This window comes from Crocuta crocuta, unplaced genomic scaffold (assembly GCF_008692635.1).
Source record: "Crocuta crocuta isolate KB4526 unplaced genomic scaffold, BGI_CrCroc_1.0 scaffold139, whole genome shotgun sequence".
In the NCBI taxonomy this organism is placed as follows: domain Eukaryota; kingdom Metazoa; phylum Chordata; class Mammalia; order Carnivora; family Hyaenidae; genus Crocuta; species Crocuta crocuta.
This window is the reverse complement of record NW_027533258.1, coordinates 676,050-698,086: the sequence shown is the minus strand read 5'-3', so window position 1 is coordinate 698,086 and position 22,037 is coordinate 676,050. Positions and strand designations below refer to the sequence as shown.

The following is a 22,037-nucleotide window of genomic DNA, read 5'->3' as shown; positions in this document are numbered from 1 at the left end:
GGGCCCTCGCTGACCCTGGAGGTGCTACCCTCCGTGCTGCGCTGGCTGAGGGCCGGGCAACGGCGACGGCGGCAGAGGCCGCTGCGGCGCGAGGTGCTCTTCTTCCCGTCTCAGGTGACCTGCACCGAGGCCCTACTACAGGCCCCGAGCGAGGGGTCGTCGGGGCCCCCAGCGGGCTGCCAGTGCAGCCTGCCCCACGGCGAGAGCTCCCTCAGCCGCCTGCTGCGCGCCCTGTTGGCCGCCCGCGCCAGCCTCGAGCTCTGCCTCTTTGCCTTCTCCAGCCCGCAGTTGGGGCGCGCGGTGCAGCTGCTGCACCAGCGCGGGGTGCGCGTCCGGGTCATCACCGACTGCGACTATATGGCGCTCAACGGTTCGCAGATCGGCCTGCTCCGCAAGGCAGGTAGGTCGCGCCAGAGAGGCCGGGAGCCCTGGCTGAGGACTCGGGTCCGTGGAGCCCTCTGGGGAGGGTCATCAGGCCCCTCAGCCTGGCGAATGATTAGACTCTGTGACCTTAGGCAGTGGGGGGAATGTCAAAAGCACGTACTTGCGGGGAGGGGTCTGAGTATCGGTGAGACCCCATATATTTCCCATGGTGGCCTTGTGAGGTCAGGATAGTTTTAGCTTGGAGAGACTCCAGGGCCGTCTGTTAAAGAGCTCCTGTTCGCACCCAGTGTTACGCTGGATGTCTCGAGTGTGAGCCCGAGGGAGTGAGCAGGCTGTGTGTTCCTAGCTAGTGGAGAAAGATCTGGGGGGTTCTCAGAGGCTGGGGGCCTGCCCAGTGACGGGGAGGAAGCGGACGGAGCTCCCGTGATTCCGGTTTCTGAGGACCGCCGTTGGCCTTGGGCCGCTGTGGGGAAAGCCGGTGCCAGGTAGAGCAGGGGATGTAGCCCCGCCAGCTGAGTTTTTGACATTGGAGACTGAAATGACAGAGGCTTAGCCAGGCAGCACTCAGGAAATCAAGGGCGAACTGGAAAAACAAAGCTGCACGGCCACCCGCTAGCTGACTCTCAGTGACCGTGTGCATAGGAGCAGGTGCGCCGAGACGGCGTGGGTCTGGCTTAAGGACTGAGGGACTAAAGGAGGAAAAAGGCATTTAACTTTAAATGCACGAGTGAATTTTGTGCTGGGGCTTTTGAAATGAATAAAAATGATACACTAAAAAGTGGAGCTGGGCCACCTGGGTGGCTCAGTCGGTTGAGCGTTCGACTTCGGCTCAGGTCATGATCTCACGGTTCGTGGGTTCGAGCCCCGCATCGGGCTCCGTGCTGGCAGCCAGCTTGAAGTCTGGAGCCTATTTCAGAGTCTGTGTCTCCCTCTCTCTCTGACCCTCCCCTGCTCACGTTGTCTTTCTCAGAAATAAATTTTAAAAATATAAAAGTGGAGCTAACGAGTTTAGATGGTGAACAGTTAATTTCTTTCTCCACGGCAGGAGGACAGGTGAGACAGATGCCTCTGGCTGGCCTTTCTCTTGCACTAGGATGGGGCCAGTTGAAGCGGGAAGTATGAATACTTTTGAAAAGGGTCTAAATTCAGATCCTGGGCTTACCTGTAAATTCTGTATTTCCTCCTCCATCAGTGTAAAGTGTGTTTTGCGTGTTGGACTTAAGATCTCTTCTGAAGGTAGAGGTAACGGATTTGTTGGTTAGAGAAGCCGTGTTAGGGTCCCCTGGGTTAGGAGGGTTACAAGGCAGGGTTGCTGGCAAAATACAGGATGTCCAGGTAGATTTGAAGTTCAGATAAGCAACGAATAATTTTTAGTGTATGTCCCAAATATTGTGTGGGACATAGTTACTTTACGAAATTATCTGTAAGGGCACCTTGGTGGCTCAGTCAGTTGAGCGTCTGACTTTGGCTAAGGTCATGATGTCACAGTTCATGGGTTCGAGCCCCGCGTCGGGCTCTGTGCTGACAGCTCAGAGCCTGGGGCCTACTTCATATTCTGTGTCTCCCTCTCTCTCTGTCCTTCCCCTGCTTGCTGTCTCCCTCTCAAAAATAAACATTAAAAAACCATTTTTTTAAAATAAAAAGTATTGTTTATCTGAAATCACATTGTAATTTTAATTTGGACATCCTGTATTTTTATTTGTGAAGTCTGGTGACCCTGTTGCAAAGCAGCCTATTTTCAACTGTTCTCGTAAATGACATTTCTTACAATCTTGTCCACTGAGCAGATAACCGGTGAGGTAGGCATTATTCCAGGGTCAATGCAGAGGAGGATGGACAGACAGGTCCTGCCCGTGGGGAGTTTGAAAACAGTAGGAGAGAGACAGGAAAACACACAGCAAGGATTACAGGCTCTTTGGTGAGTGAAGGAGGCAGAGGGAGGGAGAATTTGGTTTTGCAGCAGTTAGACCTCTGTCTGCTTGGGTGGAAAGGCCCTGGGGCACGCTGGGGGTTAGGGCCCCAGCGGGCTGGCTTCAGGTGGAGCCAGTCTCCTCGTCTGCAGCCCCAGGGCCTGGTTTCTCCTGTGGTCTTCTTGCTTCAGGCGCCTCCTCCCCTTGCGCAGTGGGCTGCAGTGCTGGCGTGTGTGGTGTTTCCCGGGCGCTCCATTTCCAGGGCTGCGCACCGGGAGAGCTCAGAGGCAAGGAAACCACAGTGAACAGTTGTTGCCCTGACCTCTCGGGCAGGGTCAGTGATGGGCCCTCCCGGAACCAGTGACCCAGGATGGTGCTGGTTGGTGCATACTTGACAGGTGCAGCTGGGCAAACCTCACCCAGGTTCCAGGGCTGGTTGTCTGTGCCAGAAAGTGAGCTGTGTGCCCTCAGTGTCCGCGTGTGTGTTGCCGTCCCGCCCCTCAGGACTGTCTGTTGTCTGCCCCCTCTCCCCTCCCCCAGTTCTGGGCCAGCATGCTCCCGATCCTTGGCCTTCCCTCCTGTGTGCTGGTGGTGGCTGGTCGCCATCTGGCTCGACCACCACCACCTGCCCAAGTGTGACAAGCTTCCCATCTCCTACCAAAGCAGAAATAGCCAGAGCAGGAGCTGCTGGAAAATGGTGCACACTTGAGGAGGGGATGTTTGAGGTGAAAGTGTGTAAGAGGCAGTGGGGAAGGCTGACTTGCCCTTTTTGCAGGCATCCAGGTGCGACACGATCAGGACCTGGGCTACATGCATCACAAATTTGCCATAGTGGACAAGAAGGTGCTGATCACGGGCTCCCTCAACTGGACCACACAAGCCATTCAGAACAATAGAGAAAATGTTTTGATTATGGAGGATGAGGAGTATGTGAGGCTTTTTCTGGAAGAATTTGAGCGTATCTGGGAAGAGTTTAATCCTACAAAATATACCTTTTTCCCACAAAAGAAGAGAAGTCACTGAAGCTGTGCACTCCTCTGTCTTCAGAATTCGAGGGGAGAGTGGTGTTCAGTGTTACAGAACTTTTTGTCCCTGCCGTCGAAACCAGACCAGTCCCACAAAGGATGGGATGCGGGACGGCCTGTGCCCGCCTAGAGCGGCGGCCGGTTTCAGTGTCAGCCTGTGCTTCTATGAGAGAAATCTCAGCGTTCAGAAAACACTCATTCGGACTCTGTTCTCATTCATTAAAGTATTAAAGTGAACTGCAGAAAGGGGGTCAAAAGGAAGGGGAATCCCTACACCCCCAACTCTGTTGTTAACGGTCAGCTTGTTTCCCAGCAGGGGTCTATTTGGCTACAGCTTTTCAGGAGTGGGTGCCCTGGAAATCACCTGCTACCTTGGTCCGGGTTTCTCCTGCTATACAGAAAAGTCTGATTCCCTTTCCTGATTCTAGAATCTCTTGCTTTAGGATCAGCTCCCCTGGCACTGTCTCCTGAACTGCCTCCTCCTTTCCTGTTGTCCTGGCTGGTCCCTTCCAGCACAGCTAACCCCTGGGTTGGGCCAGAGGTGAGCAGTCTCACCATTTCTGCTGTCACCAGCTCGTTGGTGCTTATTGGCAGGTTTGAGGTTAAGGAGAGAAGTCAGGGAGGTAAAATGCCAGGAGAGAGGGGTGCCGGGCACGGCAGGAGCGGGGAGCCGCCTTCCAGGGCCCCCTGTGGGCATTGGTTGCCATCGCAGTGGGCGGATCATTCTCCTAGCCGGGTTTCCTGGCATGATGACCCTTTAAAGTAAATACACATGAGGAAAAAGAATACCACAAGTAACCATGAAAATGTTCATCCTCCACAGTTGCTCTTCTGTTTTCATCCTGGTGAATTGCACGGTCTGTCAGCAGGGGCTGTTAGTGGCCAGAGGCTGCTTCTGTTTCTGTATGTTATGCCTTTAATTGTTAACATGCTCATGTTCAAGGTAATTTCGTGCGCTTAGAAGTGACCTTCACTCTACCACCTGTGAACTTGCCTGATTGGCATTTTTGGATCAGCGTAATCAATCATGAGTTACCTGACCGTCTGGAGGAATAAACTAGAATAGAGACCAGTTTCAGGCTGTAGCACTTCACAGATCTATTTTTATTCTCAGCTCAGGGATTTGCTTTCACCGTTAATTAGAATAGCTATCTTATGTATGTTTGTGAAATGTTAGATTATTTTTTCATTAATGTATCTTTATAGAGATTTTTCAAATGACACCTGAATGGTGATTTTGCCATCTTGTCCTGTTTCTGCATGTAATATGCGGTGACTCGTCCTGACGTCTGTTGGGTGGGTTTCACTCTCCCCATCACAACTCATGGTGCCACCCGGTGAGACCACTCCTTTGTTGTAGGTTTTTCCCTGTTTAAAGCTACCTTTGACTTCTGTGTTAGGCAAGTAAGTACAAAGTTAATTTTCCTGACTTAATTGAAGCTATAAAGTATAATATATGGATTGGAATTCCCAGAAATGGTTTTACACTAAATGTTTTTTTCCCCAAGTCTGTATGTACTCCAGCAGCCTGTGTTCTGAAGAGAAAACAGGGGTTGTAGAATGTGTCCTGGGCGCTGCAGTCGTGTCGTCCTGGACATCTGCATGTTTAAATAAATGTGTTCTTACTCCGATAGTAGTGTATCTTTGTCTTTTGCGGATTCAAGTCGTGGGTGCTGTTTATTAAACAAATAGCATTTGGGGGGGAGTGGACAACATACAGCTATTTAGAGACTGCTGGTCAAGATGGGAGCCCGAAGCAGGAGTAAGACCCAGAGGTGTTCCTTGGGGGCCTTCTGAAGTGTTCTCCAAGATGTCCATGCGGCTTGTGGCAGGATCTCCTGCGTTTTCCTCTCCAGCCTGTGAAGGTTGGCCATGTGCAGCCTGCTCTCCCAGCGGCGTCTGGGTGTTTGCTGTGACTGCACCCCCTTCTTCCAGAAGCAGGCTGGTGTTCAGACACAGGGCACAGCACCACATGTGTTAGTTACCGCGTGTGCATAAGGTGACCTAGCCGAGCCCTCCGGATGAATGTTTTCAGAATTCTGAAATGATCTCATAAGACTTTTTATTTAATGGCTTTGTTTATAGTTATTTTCATTATCTTAGCAGTAGGAAATGAAATCTCACAACAAGATTCAGCTAATAGTCTTTCTAAAAAGAACCGTGGTAAGAAAACACTTCCTCCTGCAATCCTTATGATTAAAAACCACTGCTAGAGTAGGAGGTGGCCGCAGTAGTGCCCACAGCTGTCAAGTAGGTTTGAATGAACCAATACAACGATACTGTATTTTTTTTAAGTTTATGCATTTAGAGAGAGACAGAGACAGTGCAAGGCAGAAGCCGTGAAGCTATGAGATCATGACCTGAGCTGAAACCAAGAGTTAGACTCTTAACTGAGTGAGCCACCCAGGCACCCCAGCTATATTGTATGTTTTTTAGTAATTTTTTTTTTCATTTTTTGAGAAGAGACAGAGACAGAGTGTGAGCAGGGAAGGGGCAGAGAGAGAGGGAGACACAGAACCTGAAACAGGCTCCAGGCTCTGAGCTGTCAGCACAGAGCCCAACACGGGGCTTGAACTCATTTACTGTGAGATCACGACTTGAGCCGAAGTCAGACGCTTAACCGACTGAGCCACCCAGGTGCCCCTTGTATTTTTGTTTTAAAGTTTATTTATTTTGAGATAGACAGCAAGCAGGGGAGGGGCAGAGAGGGGGAGAGAGAATCCCAAGTAGGCTATGTGGAGCACGATTTTGGGCTCGAATTCATCAACAGTGAAATCACGATCTGAGCCACCTAAGTGCCCCACAGCTATATTGTATTTTAAAGCATGTTTTGGTTCCTTTGATTTTTTTTAAATGTTTTATTTCTGAGAGGGAGAGAGAGACAGCATGAGCAGGGGAGGGTCAGAGAGAAAGGGAGATAAAGAATCCGAAACGGGCTCCAGGCTTTGAGCTCGTTGTCAGCACAGAGCCCAACGTGGGCTCGAACCCACGAACCGTGAGATCATAACCTGAGCCGAAGTTGGACACTTAACTGACTGAACCACCCAGGCGCTCCTTGAATTGTTTTTAGAACAGCTGGTTACTTTTATTTTTTTAATGTTTATTTTTGAAGGAGAGACAGACAGAACGTGAGCAGGGAGGGGCAGAGAGAGAGAGGGAGACACAGAATCCGAAGCAGGCTCCAGGCTCTGAGCTGTCAGCACAGAGCCCGACGCGGGGCTCAAACCCACAAACTGTGAGATCATGACCTGAGCTCCAGGCACCCCTGGCTGGTTACTTTAGGGGAAAAAAAAACAACCACCACCACCTTTCATTGAGATTCATATGTGAATCATACATGAAAAGATTCACCCTTTTAAAGAATGTAATTTGGTGGTTTTTAGTACATAACAGAGTTGTGTGTCACTGCCACTCTTGGATCCCAGAGCATATTCTTCATCCCAGAAAGAAACCATGTCCCAAGAGCAGCACTCTCCATTCTTCCCCACTCCCAGCCCTTGGCAACCACTGTCTACTTCCTGTCTCTGCCTGCTGTGGATGTTTCATATAAATGGAATCCTACAGTATGTGGCATTTTTGTATCTGCCTTCTTTCAGCATGTTTCTGAGGGCTGTCCCCGTTGGAGCACGTGCATGTCAGTATTTCACTTCTTTCTGTAGCTGAATAATATTCTATCATGTGGATATACCACACACAAAAAAAATCATCATTTGGTGGACATTGTGGTTTCCAGCATTACAAAATGATGCTGTAAATGTTTCACATGTAAGTGTTCACACTGACATGTTGTCATTTCTCATGTACATACCTAGAAGTAGAATTTGGGGGTTACAGAACTCTATTTGAGAGACTCTGTTTGAAAGAGAAAACAGATTGTTTTCTGTTCCGACCAGCTGTGTATGTTCCTTCTTCTCCACATCCTTGCCAACCAAAAATTACTACTGACTTTTTAAATTATAGCCAACTCACTGGGTTTGAGGCAGTGTGTCTAATTGTGGTTTAGACTTGCATTTTCCTGAGGACTAATGATGATGAACATCTCTTCATGTACCAGTCATTTGTATATTGTCTTTGGAGAAATGTCTATTCAGGTCCTTCACCTGTATTTTAAGTATTGGGTTCCCTTTTTATTGTTGAATTATAAGTTATGAGTTATGACCTATAAATTATAAGGATTGTAAGAGTTCTTTTTATATTTTGGACTCCAGTCTCTTATGAGAAGTATGATTTACAAATAATTTCTCCCATTCCCTGTTAGTCTTTTCACTTTCTTGGGTACTGTTTGCATTTGTGTATTAGTAATACCTGTTTTTACTGCTGCTGTGTGGATTTTGGTGTCATATCTAAGAAACCATCACCCAAGCCAAGGTTGCAAAGATTTGCTTCTTTGTTTTTTTCTCAGAGTCTTATACTCTTAGCTCTTATATGTCAGCCCATGAATCTTTTTTTTTTTCAGGTGTTATATATTCAGAAAATGATTCAACTATGGAATGATGTATTTTTAGCACTATGTAATCCAGTGTTTTGAAAAAGAGCTTTCCCCCTGAAATTCTGTTTATAACAATATTATAATCCTGGAAATGCTCTTATCTGAAGTTTTTCATGCATTTGGGTATTTTGCATGATGCCTGATATGACCAGTAATAAAGGTTGCAAAGAAGTAGTAATTATGATCACAACAGGGACTCTCTTTTCTGTACAGACAGCTATGAAGTTACCAGGAAGTAACTGTCCATCTGAAAGGAACTGGTCATCTTTTCTCATGACCAATTAGTATGTCCAGCTGAGAACCTGGATAAGACCACAAGATAGGTGTCATCAGAAGCCTTCCCTTTACTTTGATCTGATCCCAAATGTTCACTACAGACCTTTTTGCCTCAAGGACAGAGCGGCTGGGTTGTAAACTGGAGCAACTGCTGACGCAGATTTGTACTTTCCAGGATTCTTCCAGCACAAATTGGAGCTCCATGGCCTCTCATGGAACGGCCCAACATAGACATCCTCTGGGGGTCCACTGGAAAATTGGCATTTATGAGTTGAGGAAGCTCCTCAATTACATTAGAGTGGATTCTGGAGTTAGTTTTCCAAGGCTCTTCAGTGGTGTCCACACAAACCCAGCACCAGTGCCAAAGTCCCTACCTTACCTTCTCCCTTAATACTTCAGTCACGTGTGCTGGTATCTGGAACAATGACAAGGACATGTCCTGGAGCAGCTTGATAATCTTTCATATAAAATTTTGTTGTGTGCAAGTTAAACAAGAGCCAATATAGTGCAGGGCATTTTCCAGTTTCTACCTTTGGTGGTAAGTAGATAGCAAATTTCATTTTGCAGTTCAGTTCAACACTGTCATGTTCAAAAACCTTCTGCAATCCTCCAAAGCACTTGTTGCTGTCAGTGCTTCAATGCCAGTTTTTCCTGACCAATTGCTACTTGCTTTGCTATCTGAACCAAAAGGTAGATGATCCTTGGGGGTCAGTGGTGGTGAGAAAAGTAGTAGTTGGAATGGAAAGGTGAGGCCTCAACGTGGCTGCCCATGCCACCTTCTCCAGTCTCTCAGTCTCATCCCTGACCCCCACTGGGTCCAGTTTCGGGTCAGGTCTATGAATCATTTTGAGTTAACTTTTATGTGTTGTGTGAGGCAAGGGGTCCAACTTCATTCTTTTATATGTGGATAGCTAGTTGTCTCAGTACCATTTGTTGAAAAGATTCTTTCTCCCCTGAATGGTTTTGGTACTCTTGTTAAAAATCACTTGATTACCTAAATGCAATTGCTTATTTCTGGATTCTTAATTCTTGTCCATTGATCTATGTCAGTCCCTGTGCCAGTACACATGGTCTTGACTACTTAGGCTTTGTTCTAAGTTTTGAAACCCAGTAAATAAGTCCTTTAACTTTGTTCTTCTTTTCACCATTGTTTTGGCTATCCTGGGTCCCATTACATTTCTGTAGGAATCTCAGGATCAGCTGATCAGCTTTTGCAAAAGCAGCTGGGATTGTGATGAATCTGTAGATCAAGTTGGAGAGTATTGCCATTCTAACAGTATCGTATTTTCCAATCCATGAACATGGGATTCCTTTTCATTTGTTTAAATCTTAAATTTTTTGTAGTTTTTTTTTTCAGTAAGTCTTACACTTCTTTTAAAAAATTGATTCCCAAGTGTTTTATTTTTTTTTGATGTTATTGCAAATGGCATTGCTTTTTTAATGTTTCAGATTGCTACTAAATAGTTCATTTTTATATATGAATGTTATATCCTGCAAAATTAGACTTCATATCAGTTTTAATAGATTTTTTTAGTGGATTCCTTTGGGCTTCCCATATGCAAGATCATGTTACCTGCAAATATAGTTTTACTTCTTTCTTTTCTACATGGATGTTTTTCTTATTTCTTGCCTGGCTAGAATCTCCAGTACAGTGTTGAATAGAAGTGGCGAGAAGAGATATCCTTGTCTTGTTGATCTTCTGGGGGAAGCTTCCAGTTTTTCACCATTAAGTATGTAGTTGTGGGCTCTTTATAGATGTTCTGTATCTTGTTAAGTTTGCTTACTTCTGCTCCTAGTTTGCTGAGTGCTATTTATCATGAAAAGGTGCTAAATTTTCTAGATGCCAGCTGATTTTCACAAGTGCACTTACAGCTTTTAAAAATGTTAAAGCTATTAGAAAATTATTAGACCAATGTCTAAAATTTTTTTCACAAAAAAATTACTGAAACACCTTTAACTCGAATAGCACACTAGATGTATACTTTATATGTCTGTGCTCTATTTAAGTTTTATGAATTCTACAAGTTGATTTCCAATAGGTAGAGTCAGGTTTTCTTGTTTATTGAATAAAAGTTTGGATTTTCACACATTTTCACCTATTTCATTCCAAAGGTTGTGGCAATATTGGAAAAATCCACTTTACTTTAAATTTATTCAGTGGGTCACAACTATAATTTTTAAAAAAAATGAAACAGAATATGGGGTGTTCTCTTGTGAAATTTTGAGTTATAGTTGGTGTGTGTGCATTGAGTCATGAGGTAGGATGTATTTTCTTTTTTAAACACAAAGTAAAACTTTATTGTGAATAAACCTAACAAGGGGCAGATATGAGAGAATTATAGTTCCTTGATTGATAGTTCTAGCTCCTTCCTCTCCATAGTATTTCTTACGATGGTTTCGGCCTCTCCTGAAGGTTTCTAGAGCAGAGCCAATGTACCTTCATTTGATTCATGATATAAAATATTTACTATGTGTTGTATGTGAACACGGGCGTTTTTTAAAGTTTTTTTTGAGAGAGAAAGCGGGAGTTGGGGAGGGACAGAGGGAGGGCAAGAGACAGAATACAAGGTGGCTCCCTGCTGTCAGCGTGGAACCCAACAGGGGCCTCAAATTCACAAACTGTGAGATCACGACCTGAGCTGAAGTTGGATGCTTAACTGACTGAGCCCCCCAGGTGCCCCACGATACAGATTTTTATGTGAAATCTCCTGATTTTAAAATGCTGATACCAAACTTTGAAGACTTTTTTTTTTTTTAAAGCAGTCTATAATAAACAGGAAAAAAAAAAAACAACCTCCATTATAAGTCTCTAGGCTACTGACTGGTTTCTGTATTTTGACCTAAATGAATATTGTGCACGTCTCTCCATCGAACAAACTCCCGTTCACAGCATGCCAGGGTGATGCAAAAATAGTTTATTATGATATAGTTTATGTAAAGTTAGGTAATATTTACAAAGTAGAAACGATCAGCTGCATCCATGGGAATCGAGCAGGTCACACAAAGGAATAAATATTGTGACAAAGGAACACCTCAATTGTTGTGAACAGTTGTTCAGAAACGGTTTATTTTTTTAAAAAAAGCTTCAGTGAAACCATCAAAATGTTGAATTGTCAGAAGAGCAAGCAGCTTAGCTGACCGGGCTCACCTCTTCAGGAGGGCGGTGCAGCTGGACAGAAGATGCCCACCCCCACCACGGCAGAGCCCTGGGGCCACCACAGCACGGATGTGGGGCTGGAGGGCTGTCGAACCTGGAGGCCTCAGCATGTGACGTTGTTTGGTGAACGTTACCACTTAGTGTTAGTACAGGAATGAAACCCCGGTTAGAATTACATGGGCTAGTTGTTTGAACACGGTATCACCTGACTGTTGAAATGATTAGCTGTGACAGAAGTCACTGCTGTGGATTATTTCCAAACTTGTCACAGCAGAAAGTTATCTGCATGTTCCACTTTGTTCATGTATCAGCTCCCACAGCTGTTCGGCATAGTGTTGTCGTCCTTGGTCGCTGAACCGAGACATTCCCTCTGACATAGAGTATACTTGTGAGAAAAGTTATTAAGAATTACAACTGGTGAGGAGTTACTTAGAAGTTTTACACTTTATAAATATTACTTAGGAAAACCACATGAATTCTTAGCACTTAACTGGTTTTAAGTCCTAACAGTAAGTCAGTAGAGAAGTCAATACTAAAGGTAAATCCTAAAATCAATTGTAAGTGGTTTTGTGGTATAAACATAACACAGTAATGACTTTAGTGTTCTTTATATAATCTATTTCTAGCTTTCTATAAAACAAAACTGAAATACGTGATACAACTAGTTGTAAAGGGCACAAGACACGTGACGGGCGGCAGGCCAACTGTGTCCAGCGACCACTGCTCTTCCAGAACTTTATTCCTTTTTGTGTTCAAACTGGGTCCTGAGAAGCTCCTCCCTCCCCCACCGGCCCCTGACCAATGCCCACAGACCGTGTGCTTCACCCTCGGGACCTCTGCGTCCTCCTGGGTGAGCCTATGCACTGGATGAGCAGGTCTCCCGGATGTTCCCTCCTCAGAGTGACACAGACACATGCTGCAAAGGGACATCGCTGCAGCTCTGCACCCTCGATGCTTCCCCTGGGATCTGGGGGTGCGGGCGGCACACAGACACCTGGCCCGGCAAGGTGTCACAAGTCCCCCCACTCAGGCCGCTTGGGCCAGAACTATGCTTTCCATGAAGTCTCCCAGGTTGTCGATTTCCACGGAAATATCTGAGGAAGACTGCTTTTCCCGGAGGATACTCTGAACGGTGAGCTGGGAACAAGCATGACAGAGTTCTTCCAGAGAAAACATGCATGGATGCAGGGCTCCTGTTATTTCAGATGCTGTCATACACTCCTTAAAACCGCCTGTGAAGTGACTGACTGAAGCTTTTAAGAAGGTGCATCACTCATTAGAAACATTTCCTTATCATGTTGGGTGGCGTTCTGGGTTGAACCCAAAGCCATCCTCCCTAGCTTACAAAGGGATGTCTGCATTTATTTTTAAACCAAATCCACACTAACTCTGTCACAAAAATCCCTGTATTAACTTCTGAGTAATATTTACACTGCCCCCTCTGCATTATGTACAGGTTATTTTGAAGAAAATAAACGCAGCTGCTTCTATAGAGAAGCTGGAAGCCAGCGAGGTGGGCATTGGCTTCTCTCCACAAGGCCTGCGCGGACACCTAGGGGGATGGGGCCCAAGCTGTGCTAGGGCAGGTGGCCCTTGCTCCCTACAGCCTTGCTGGGTGTGGTGCTGAGGTATTCCTCCTACTCTGCTGAGACTCCTCTGTTGAAAGACTTCAAGAAGAGAGACCTCTTCCCTTTAATAAAGAAACAAGAATACTCAAAATTGTTCTCAGAAGGGCAGAATGAGGCTGGGTCTTTCCAGCAGACAACCCTTGAGAGAAATTGATGTTTGTTTTCGTACTGCCATTATGTCCTGTCTCCCTCTCAAAAACCTCAAACAAATGGTTTTGCTAGACTCACTTCAGGCTGGTTCTTATTTAAACTTTCCACTGTGGAAAGTATGGCCTCGCTGAAAGTGTCCAGGTGTGCGAGCACACGGCACCATGCCCAAGTACGACGGACCCCATCTCCTAAGAGCACTTTGAGGGCTGGGCGGACATGGCCAGCTGTGGGAGGGGCACGTCCCACAGTGTCCTACGTGGTGCCGAGAACAGCAGACTCTACCTTTTGACCAATCGCAGGTGGATGGGAAGAGCTTTCCTCGGATCAGAAGTCTACTGTCTGAGCTCATGCCTTTTAGGTATCGTAGCACTTGCTGAGCGGATAGGCGCAAGGGCCTACGATGAAAGATGAAAAAAATCGGTGAGCATATACCTGAACTGTAAAAAGTGTCAGCACAAGCACGTTTTCAGCAGCACCTTCCCAAAGGCCCCGAGAGCTTGCTTGCCAATTCCAGCTGATGGGAGAAAACGTCCAGGTGGCACTTGAGATCTGTTCATGAAGTACTCCAAATGACAGAAGTTTCTGCGAAGTGAAGCTTCCAATGAGTATGACAAGCTTTTATCCTTTTAGTATCTGCTTCCTTTTAAGTGTGATAACTGTTTCCCTATCCGTAAGACTTTAAAATCCCCCCTCCCTCCCACCTTTCCTGGTGATACAGGATCACTGAATTCTGTATTTTCTGGCTTTCGAAGTTGTGTATACAACAGAAAGTTAAAATTGCAGCAAGCTTCTGGGGGACAATGATGGTGACACTTTCCCGACTACTTTTAGATTGAAGAAAATGTGCTGATGGGCCACTTTCTTTCCACTCTACGTGAAAACAGCTTGGAGTGCCTGGATAAGAGCTGGTGTGTGGTTAGCCATGAACAGAGCACACGGGGCCTGAGATCAGGCCATGTCCGAGCGGGCCTGGGCAGCTCATCCCAGCGCAGGGCCTTTGGGAGCCAAGGGAGTTTCTAGCAAGTATGGGAGGGAGAAACCTTTTAAACAGAAATACACCACCTGCTGGCTCATCTGAGTGGGGAGCACATGTGGGGGTGCCCGCAGTACTTCCCTGTCACCAGCAAGCTGGCGGGCACCCCGGCACAGCCGTGTCACTTTATAGCCCAAGAAAAGTGGCCACGGGGCAGATGCTTGGCCTCCAGCAGGGGTGGGGCAGACAAGTGCTGTCTCAGGCCCAGGCCCAGGTTAAAAACACACGTGCCAAAGGGACCGCCAGGCAGCAGTGGCATGGGAGTGTTCCAGCTCCTTCCGTGGTGAAGTAAACACCATTAAATAGAGCTCCATAAACTTGTTTTCTTATGGCATCAATTTTGTTTTTTGGCCTTATTAACTGTCACGGTTCCTTGCAGGCAGACTCCGAGGGTTACAACTATGTTTCTTAAGAACCGCAGTTACCTCTCTTCCCGAGTTTGGCCGCTGTTAGGCACCCTGATGCCTAGCTGTTGGGTCAGTGAGCTAGTGACTGGTTGGTCCACGGCGTGACAGATTCCACTTAAGTAGCCAGAGCCTGGAGCTTTCCCTTGTTCTCAGCCTTTCCACTCTCTGGACTCATAGGGAGGAGCCTCTGATCCTGGTTCTCGACCAATTCACATGTTCCTCTCACGGCCTCACCTGTCACCCCTTGGATGGCTCTAACCACCTCCATCAAATTCAGACCCATTTTGATGCCTTACGGCACAAGCGTCAATTTCCAAAGGCAGAACGTTTTGCCACACGTCTGCCAGGGAGGCTGCAGATAGCCGCTGTCACCAGAATGTTAGCTTCTAAATCTACTCAGGCAATGGCAGCACACACAAAGATAAAGGAACTTGACTGGCAGCAAGCGGCTCTTCATGGTGCGTGTGCATGCACGTGTGCAGACGTGTGCATGCTGTAATTTACACATACGTTCACAGAACCTGTCAAAGTCAAATGGTTCCGTTTTCCTGTTCACGTTTGGTGTGCCTTATGTGGCAGGTGCTAGCGGACCACAGTGGACTAGTGACCATTTACAGGAAAATAATTACAACTGTGAAGACTGGATCCATGTGCTCATCTCCCCCTGGGAAGTGGGGACGCCCCCCACTGCTTGGTTGGCACCAGGGGCAGTGTGAGCACCCCGAGTTCACAATCACCTACAGTGCCCCATCCACCAAAGGACACTTCTCCCCAGCACAGAAACCAACTCCACCCCCACAACTTTATTCTTTTTTCTCTTGGGAACTTGGTGGCTAAATTCCTCCTCGGGGTTTTGGGTGGTCTACGGAGAGCATGCACAGTGGATTGGAGTGCTTCAGGGAAGTGAAGACCCCCTTATCTTGTTCTGTCTGCTCACTCCAGCCAGAGGACGGGCTTATCAGCAGGTGGCTCAGACTGGGGTCTAGGCCACAGTCGTCACTATGCGATGCTCAGCAAGACCAGGCGAGGTTCAGGGCCTTTTCTGGAGGCTGCAGCAGGAGGAGCCTTTTGCTGGAGAGAAGCCAGGGCGCACCCATCGCTGGCCCACTCCTGGTAACAGCCAGACTGAAGCATCCCAGGGGAGTGAGCTTCACGGTCTCTGGGGTGAGGAGGCGGAGCCTTCAGAGGCTGCAGGGACCGGTCTCTCTCTTGGTCTCTGCCTTGCACCTCCATATACTGCCCTCAGCACATCTGTTCCCAGGACGCCAGGGCTAACTGATGAATACGAGCATGCAAAGCACTCTGACCTACTTGAAGTACTGCAGGTTTCACACCCTTGGCACCGTCTGAAGGCAGATGGGGCCTCATTTCATGCAGGGACCTTGTCAGGAAACCAGAAGCCAGAGAGGGCTGGCTCCAGGGGGCCGCCTGGAAAAGGGCCCCAAGTCCCCAGAGGCAGGAGGGACACTCACAGAGGAAACTGCACTAGATGAGGGGAGTTCTCCGAAGCAGTGACCTGAAACCGTGGTGCTGACACAGCCTGTGTGGAGAGCAGGCAACAAGGCCCTGACCCCATCAGCTGGTGCTGGTCATCACCTCACTTTCTGCCCTGGAGGACACACGCATCACACACTATTCTAGAGCCCAAACGGACACGGGGGCCTGAGCATCTCCTCTCCCTCACATTCTGAGCGGCACACACACAAAACCACGGTCCTTTCTAAAACGCTGCCAATCTACATGGGGGAGGGGGGGGAGGTGTGGGGAATGGTGTCTGGTAAGTGGCGTTGAGAAACCAGACCTAATATTCTTTTGCTTTTGAAAACATGGAAGAATAGCACAAAGGAGTGACAGGTGTGGGTTAAGACTCTGGAGGCTGGTGAACAGAAAAGGCTTGATGCCAGCGGAGACCTCAGGGTTTATTCCTGGGAGAAGACTGTACGCCCCAGGCCCTTCTGCCCAGCCTTCCAGAGCTTTCCCTGGATGAGCCTGTTAACTGCATCTAGAGACTGAGCGAGGTGACATTTCGACTCCCAAAGTACCCATGTACCCGACTGCGCACCTGATCATCAACACAGAGTGAAAGCGTGCTCTTGGCAGTGAAATCAACAGGCAACAGCGGCGGCGAGACCGTCACAAGTTCCTCCCAAGACTAGCGCGGCGCAGCGCTCCCGGCCGTTCTGCAGCCACAAATGGCTTCCCACTCGGCGCGGCTTTGTTTACACCCCTCATCTTAACAGTATTAATCATTTTCCTGGCACCAGGATGGAAGCCCCAGTGTAAGAGATTTTCAAGAACTGCTGTTGTGTTTCATGGCAGGTAAAGAGGTCTTATCTTACTCTGTTAGAAAAAGCAACATTGTTAGTACAGACTTGCTTTAGGCTCCCTGAACGCTGTGCAAGAACCTCTCAGAGCTCAGATTAGAGTTAAAAACATACAATAATGGCAGTTTTCATCTGATTCCGACATCCTCTGTACTTTCTTCTTGACTTAACATAGGGGTCTTCGCTCAACCTTCTCAAAAACAACACGGAGGTTTCTTTCTGAAAGGTTACAGACCAGAACCGTCTTTCCCCCTGACTGATTCCCCAAGGGAATCCATCACGCTTTGCAAGCACAGTCTGAAACCCCAGGCCGCAGGTCAACCCTCTTAAGTTGTTAGGAAGAGACCAGGGCTACTGGTGACCAAGAAAGGAGCGAGCGTAGGAAGGAATGAGAGGGGCCGGGGTTTTGTGCAAGATTTAATAAAAAACAAACAAAAATAGGAGTGGCTGCTTTCGACATTTTCCAGGTTGTGAAAGGCTTCCCGCGATTATCAGGGGTGCGGCTGTAAGCTGAATCAGTGGGACCAATACAAAACGCCGTCCTCCTCCCAAGCCAAAGGTGGTGACCGGGGGTTGCGACCCACGCCCCCTGACCTGCTCCCCTAGCTCCTCCTGAAGGCTAGTGAGTTGTTGGTGCCACCACCTGACGCCCTACGCTCTCTGAGGGCCTCGGACGCGGCAGAGCGAGAACCGCCCGGGCCCTGACACCCCGCACAGTGCACTCGGCAGGACGAGCTAGCTTATCGACAGGCTGCTGGGCCTTAATACTGACGGTGAGTGCGGTGGGGCTGCGGCGGGAGGGGGCTCTGCGCAGACCTGGCCAGGAGCTGACAGCCCTCCTGGCCCCCCAGGGCCCCCCCGCTGCTTGGCAGATTTTCGAATACCGTGGGAACAAAGCTTTGACAAAGACACAGGAAGCTGGAATCAACACAGCGGGGAACGGTGTGAACAACCCATAAACCAGTCTCTCATGCATCCATACCCACAGTTAATGATGACAACAGTAACAACAATAATAAAAAATAAAGGTACAGACAAGAAGCAGCGCTTGGGTAGTGCTGCCACGAGCTGGGAGGGGTGTGTGTTCAAGTTGAACGGGACACAGCTAGTCTTTCTTCAAGTCCCTGGATTCAAAGAGCTTCAAGCGTTCTTGCACAGTCAGGCCTTCCTTCAGACTCTGGGTGGACACGAGAGCAGGAGAAAAAAGAAACAAACCGTTAACACCGGGCCTGGCGCCATGTGTGCAGGCTGCAGTTGGACAGAGGTGCGGGTGCCGGGACGGAGGGCAGGGTGGGAAGGGCTCCTTGAGAGATTAGTGGGGCATGCTAAGGAGAGAGCTGTCCCCTGTGAAACGGTGTTATCTGGATGAAAAAGGAAAAAACCAGAGAAACAGACCATGTGTGTAAGCAGCTAAATTCTGAGCTTAGGGCCCTTTAGACAAGCAGTGATCAGATTGATTCAGCCAGGGGACAAAGCTGTGCCAAGAGCTAGGCATCCCCCCGTCTCTGTCCTCCTCCCGTGGGCTCTCTCCACATCGGGTTCTTCCAGGACTGTGATGCTGAGCCTCGTGAGGAGGACAGCAGGGGACCCAGGGGCATTGCTGGCGGCACGAAGCCGGGGATCCTGCTCCGTGGGCTATACCCGGGCAGCGCCAGCTTCCCTCTGGGCTGCTCCCTGGTCAGCAGCCTTTGTGGCTTTGTGGTTACTGGGGACCTGGAAACATGTGAACATATTTACTAAAATGTTCAGAATGTGAAACCAATACTCCCTTCAAGTGTGACCTTGGTAATTTTGAAATCTGTGTGTTCCAGGATGAATGACACTTTACTAACTGGGGGACAGAATATTTCCCCTTTTACTCTTAGACGCGTCTCCCAAAGATCTAGCTTCTCAACAAAAAAAGGAACATCACTTCAGAGCATGGCTGAGGGTCCTCGAGCACCGGCGCGCACGGGGCTGGTCCCTTACTGGCCATGTGATCTTCGTGGCAAGTCTCAACACCAGCCTCAGACTTGGCCACTGGCCGGCTGGCCTGTGCCAGAGCTCACAAGGGTACAGGGTCCTCTAGGACGTGTGAACCTCAGAGGTGGCCCCGGGTACAGGCTCCAGACAACGACGCCGGTTTTAGCCAAAACTCAACGCTGTGGAACGGGGCGCTGGGGCCGGGTGCCGCGCTGCTCCCGTGGGCCTGAGAGCGCAGCCAGCGGCCTCTGGCTCCCGTGCACTCCAAGGAGCTCCTGGCGTGGCGCCGCCTGATGCTTTGGATTGTGCGTCCGTGAGCGTGGCCCATGTGACACAGCTTTCCACAAGGTGAGAGGCGGGCCCTGGTGCCTCCCTTCCGTCACCTAGAACAATGGTTTGCTTTCTATACTGCAGAGCCGTGAGCTGTATGTGTGTAAATGAATAAAGTCACTTTTTTTTTTTTTTTAAAATAAAAGGTTCTATGGATAACCCTTCTGAAACCCACTGGTCCAGATGGACCTCAACATACGAAGGTGATCAGGGTCCGTGTTGAAGTCTGCCACTGAGTCAGCCTGAGGACTCAGTGGGGCAAATCCACATCCCACCCTGAGGTGTCAATACCCATAACATACATAACTGTGTCACACGCTCTCGGGTCTTTCCCCCAGTGTGTCCGGTCAAGGGACAGCCAGGCGCACATCAGTGACCCCAGTGCGGGTGGCTCCACACCTAAGTGCCGGCAGGTCTGTCACTCGCCACATCGCTTTGTTCCGACCAGGGACTTTACGTGAGGAGGGCCCTGGGACCCAAGGGATAGCAAATGGCCCGCCTCTGTTGTGCTCCTCTGCACTGCTGGAGCCCCTGCTGTGCTCGGGACCTGTTGCTGGGCAACAGGGCGATGAGGGGCAGGCAGCCCAAGGCTGTGTGCCCAGTGCCACACACCGCGGTATGCTAGAGCAGAACTGTAAGGGTAGAAAGACGACCCCCGCACTGACCCTGTGTACCCAGACAAGGGCCCCTGGGGTGCACAGCTAGCTCTTCTGGGGCTCGTTCTTCCCACACTGCCGGTGTCTTCAGCAGGTGCCTCTGTGACCCCAAACTCAGACTACCAGCTGGGGGCCTCCGTGAGGGCCCTATGGGAAAGGTTTGCTCCGGTCTCGATCTCAGAAAAGCCATGATGCCCTGAAGCAGTGAGCTTGCTTTGACTTTGAGGGAGCTGAGACTGTTGATCCTTTTGAGTGAGGCAGGATATAGAAAGAGAACATCAACAAAGGACTTATCAGGACACATCAGAGCCCACATGGAAGAGCACCACTGACAGGTTTCGATTCTGGGCAACTTCATTCCCGGGTCTTCCGGAGGTGGTGGTGGGGGAGTGATTTTCAAATACACTCAGGGAAGAGGACGGCACACGTCTAAGTGTGAGTGCCAGCACACGCTGCAAACAGGCCTAGGCCTGCGCATCACAACATGTGTCCCTAAGGACATATATGCAAGGTCCCTTTCTACTCAGGCCAGCGGAACAGTATGTACACGAAGACACTGGAAACTTGGCCAAGTCACATGTGGACACAAACACATCTGGGAGAAGCCCATTCCTGGCCTCCTGACCCCTCTCGTTTGGATCCTGGCACCTCTGACAGTCTGAGGCCGCCCTGGAGGCACGACCTCCGGGGGCGTGCCCGACAGCGTCCTCACTCTCCACCTTTCCTTCAGCTGCTTCCTGGCCAGCAAAAAAGGGTTTCCCAGCACGCCACTGCAAAGTCCGTATTGACAAAGGTCTTTTCACGGATTTTCTGGCCTTTTGTTCAGAAGGGACAAACTCAAACACACCCCTAGGACACAGAACGTGTTCGGACGGGGTGGCCTCGCCGCAGCAAGGTCCCAGGTGTAGCATAAGCTTTTCATTGCCCGTCATTTGCCGGCAGGGGCAACAGACCTAAATCATTAACAGTGAACTTACAGCAGCCTCAGTTCGACCTCAAATAGGAAGTAGAACCTTCAATAAGAAAACCATAAAAGAACAAGTTCTCCATTTGCTACACAGAGTGTTTTTCATGTTTATAGAAAAAGCCCAAGCTAAGTTTTCAATCAAACCTAAGCCCTATTTGGTTGTAAGTGATTGGAGACTGGAGAAGTATAAATAAAACCAAACTGACTAGGTTGAAAATACTTGCATTTTCTTAAAAGTCTTCCTTTGAAAGCAAATCCATTTCACCCGAGCCAGCGGGCTAAAGGGCCTCAGCCAGAGGCTGCTGGACTGCAGGTCCTGCCTGAGAGCGAGCCGCAGACATGGGAGCACCGGAGCCAGCACCCCGTGCCCCGAGCCCGGCAGCATCCCCGCTGCCAGGAGCGTGGTCCAAGAACTAACGAGATCAAGGCAGCTCAGCCAGAAGCACACTAGCAGTGAGCTGCCGTGGGACCGGGATGCCCGGCCTGGTGGCAGGCTGGGGACGTCCAGGCGAGGGCCCACTGTCCTTCCGTTTGTTTTCAAACACAATACGTCTCAGCCGGCACTTAGGTGCCCCCACATCCTTTCTTTAGACCACTGCCTTCAATGGCACCCAGAAAGAAGCTTTTTGTTTAGTTAAAAAAAGTGCTGGTAAACACTCAGCCCCGATCCTTCCTTGTCCTCCTGCACTGCTGAGCCATTTTCCTGGCTATCCCCGCAACGTACTGGCTCCCTGAATACCTGGGTCTGGCCTGCCTCGGCCCCTTAACTCGGTGTGGGGCTTCTCAGAGATGAGAGACTGCTTGTCAGTGGCTGCCGGGTCTCAGTCAGGTCCCCTCTGGACAGAGGGCAAGATGGGTTTCCCCAGAGAACGTGGAACGCACGGATCATTCGACATGCACGCTGACCAGGGCTGGCGGCCGCTCGCAAGCCCACACCCACCCGAGATGCTGCCTCTCTGGGCTTCCTGCCAAGCTAGGGGGACGCTCCCCTCGGCCAAGGATCAACCCTAGTAGGAGGTTACGTGGGGAACCTGACCCAGACCGGGTATGTGCTTGCTGGAGCAGACGGGTGTAAGGGACAATAAAACGAGGAGCTTGCTACGGAGGTGTGAGCAGTGCATGCAGGTAGCCGCCCCCTCGAGGGTGGCAGGTGGGTGGGTGGTGAGAGGTGGTTTACCTACATGACAGGGGACCTGGAAGCGGGCTCGTTTCAGTTATCCCATGAGACCTGCTCAATTACGGACTGTCAGAGGAAAGAGCAAAAAATAAGACACACACACAATAAATCCTAAACGCAACATGCTCGTTACTCCCACCCTCCGCCCATCCTTCCCGCGGA

At 49.1% G+C, this 22,037-nt stretch overlaps 2 protein-coding genes and 1 pseudogene across 4 annotated transcripts in view; 1 reads left to right on the top strand and 2 right to left on the bottom strand.

Moving 5' to 3' along the window:
- Positions 1-4,950, top strand: PLD6 (phospholipase D family member 6; the record flags this gene model as incomplete). The annotated part of the gene is made up of 2 exons (XM_077746690.1): positions 1-400; positions 3,070-4,950. Coding segments are annotated over 2 exons (648 nt in total), but the record flags the coding sequence as incomplete, so codon positions are not given.
- A 2,969-nt stretch (positions 4,951-7,919) lies between these two features.
- LOC144217319 (S-formylglutathione hydrolase-like) lies at positions 7,920-9,014 on the bottom strand (annotated as a pseudogene).
- A 1,965-nt stretch (positions 9,015-10,979) lies between these two features.
- Positions 10,980-22,037, bottom strand: part of MPRIP (myosin phosphatase Rho interacting protein) — a 151,452-nt gene continuing 140,394 nt past the window's right edge. For 2 of the 3 annotated variants that reach the window (XM_077746830.1, XM_077746828.1), the window contains one exon: positions 10,980-17,960. In XM_077746830.1, coding sequence (XP_077602956.1) covers positions 17,889-17,960 — 72 coding nt within the window. In that variant the 3' untranslated portion in view covers positions 10,980-17,888. Of the gene's footprint in view, positions 17,961-21,879; positions 21,942-22,037 lie in introns of all 3 variants that reach the window. The other variant, XM_077746829.1, reaches the window with a different exon arrangement.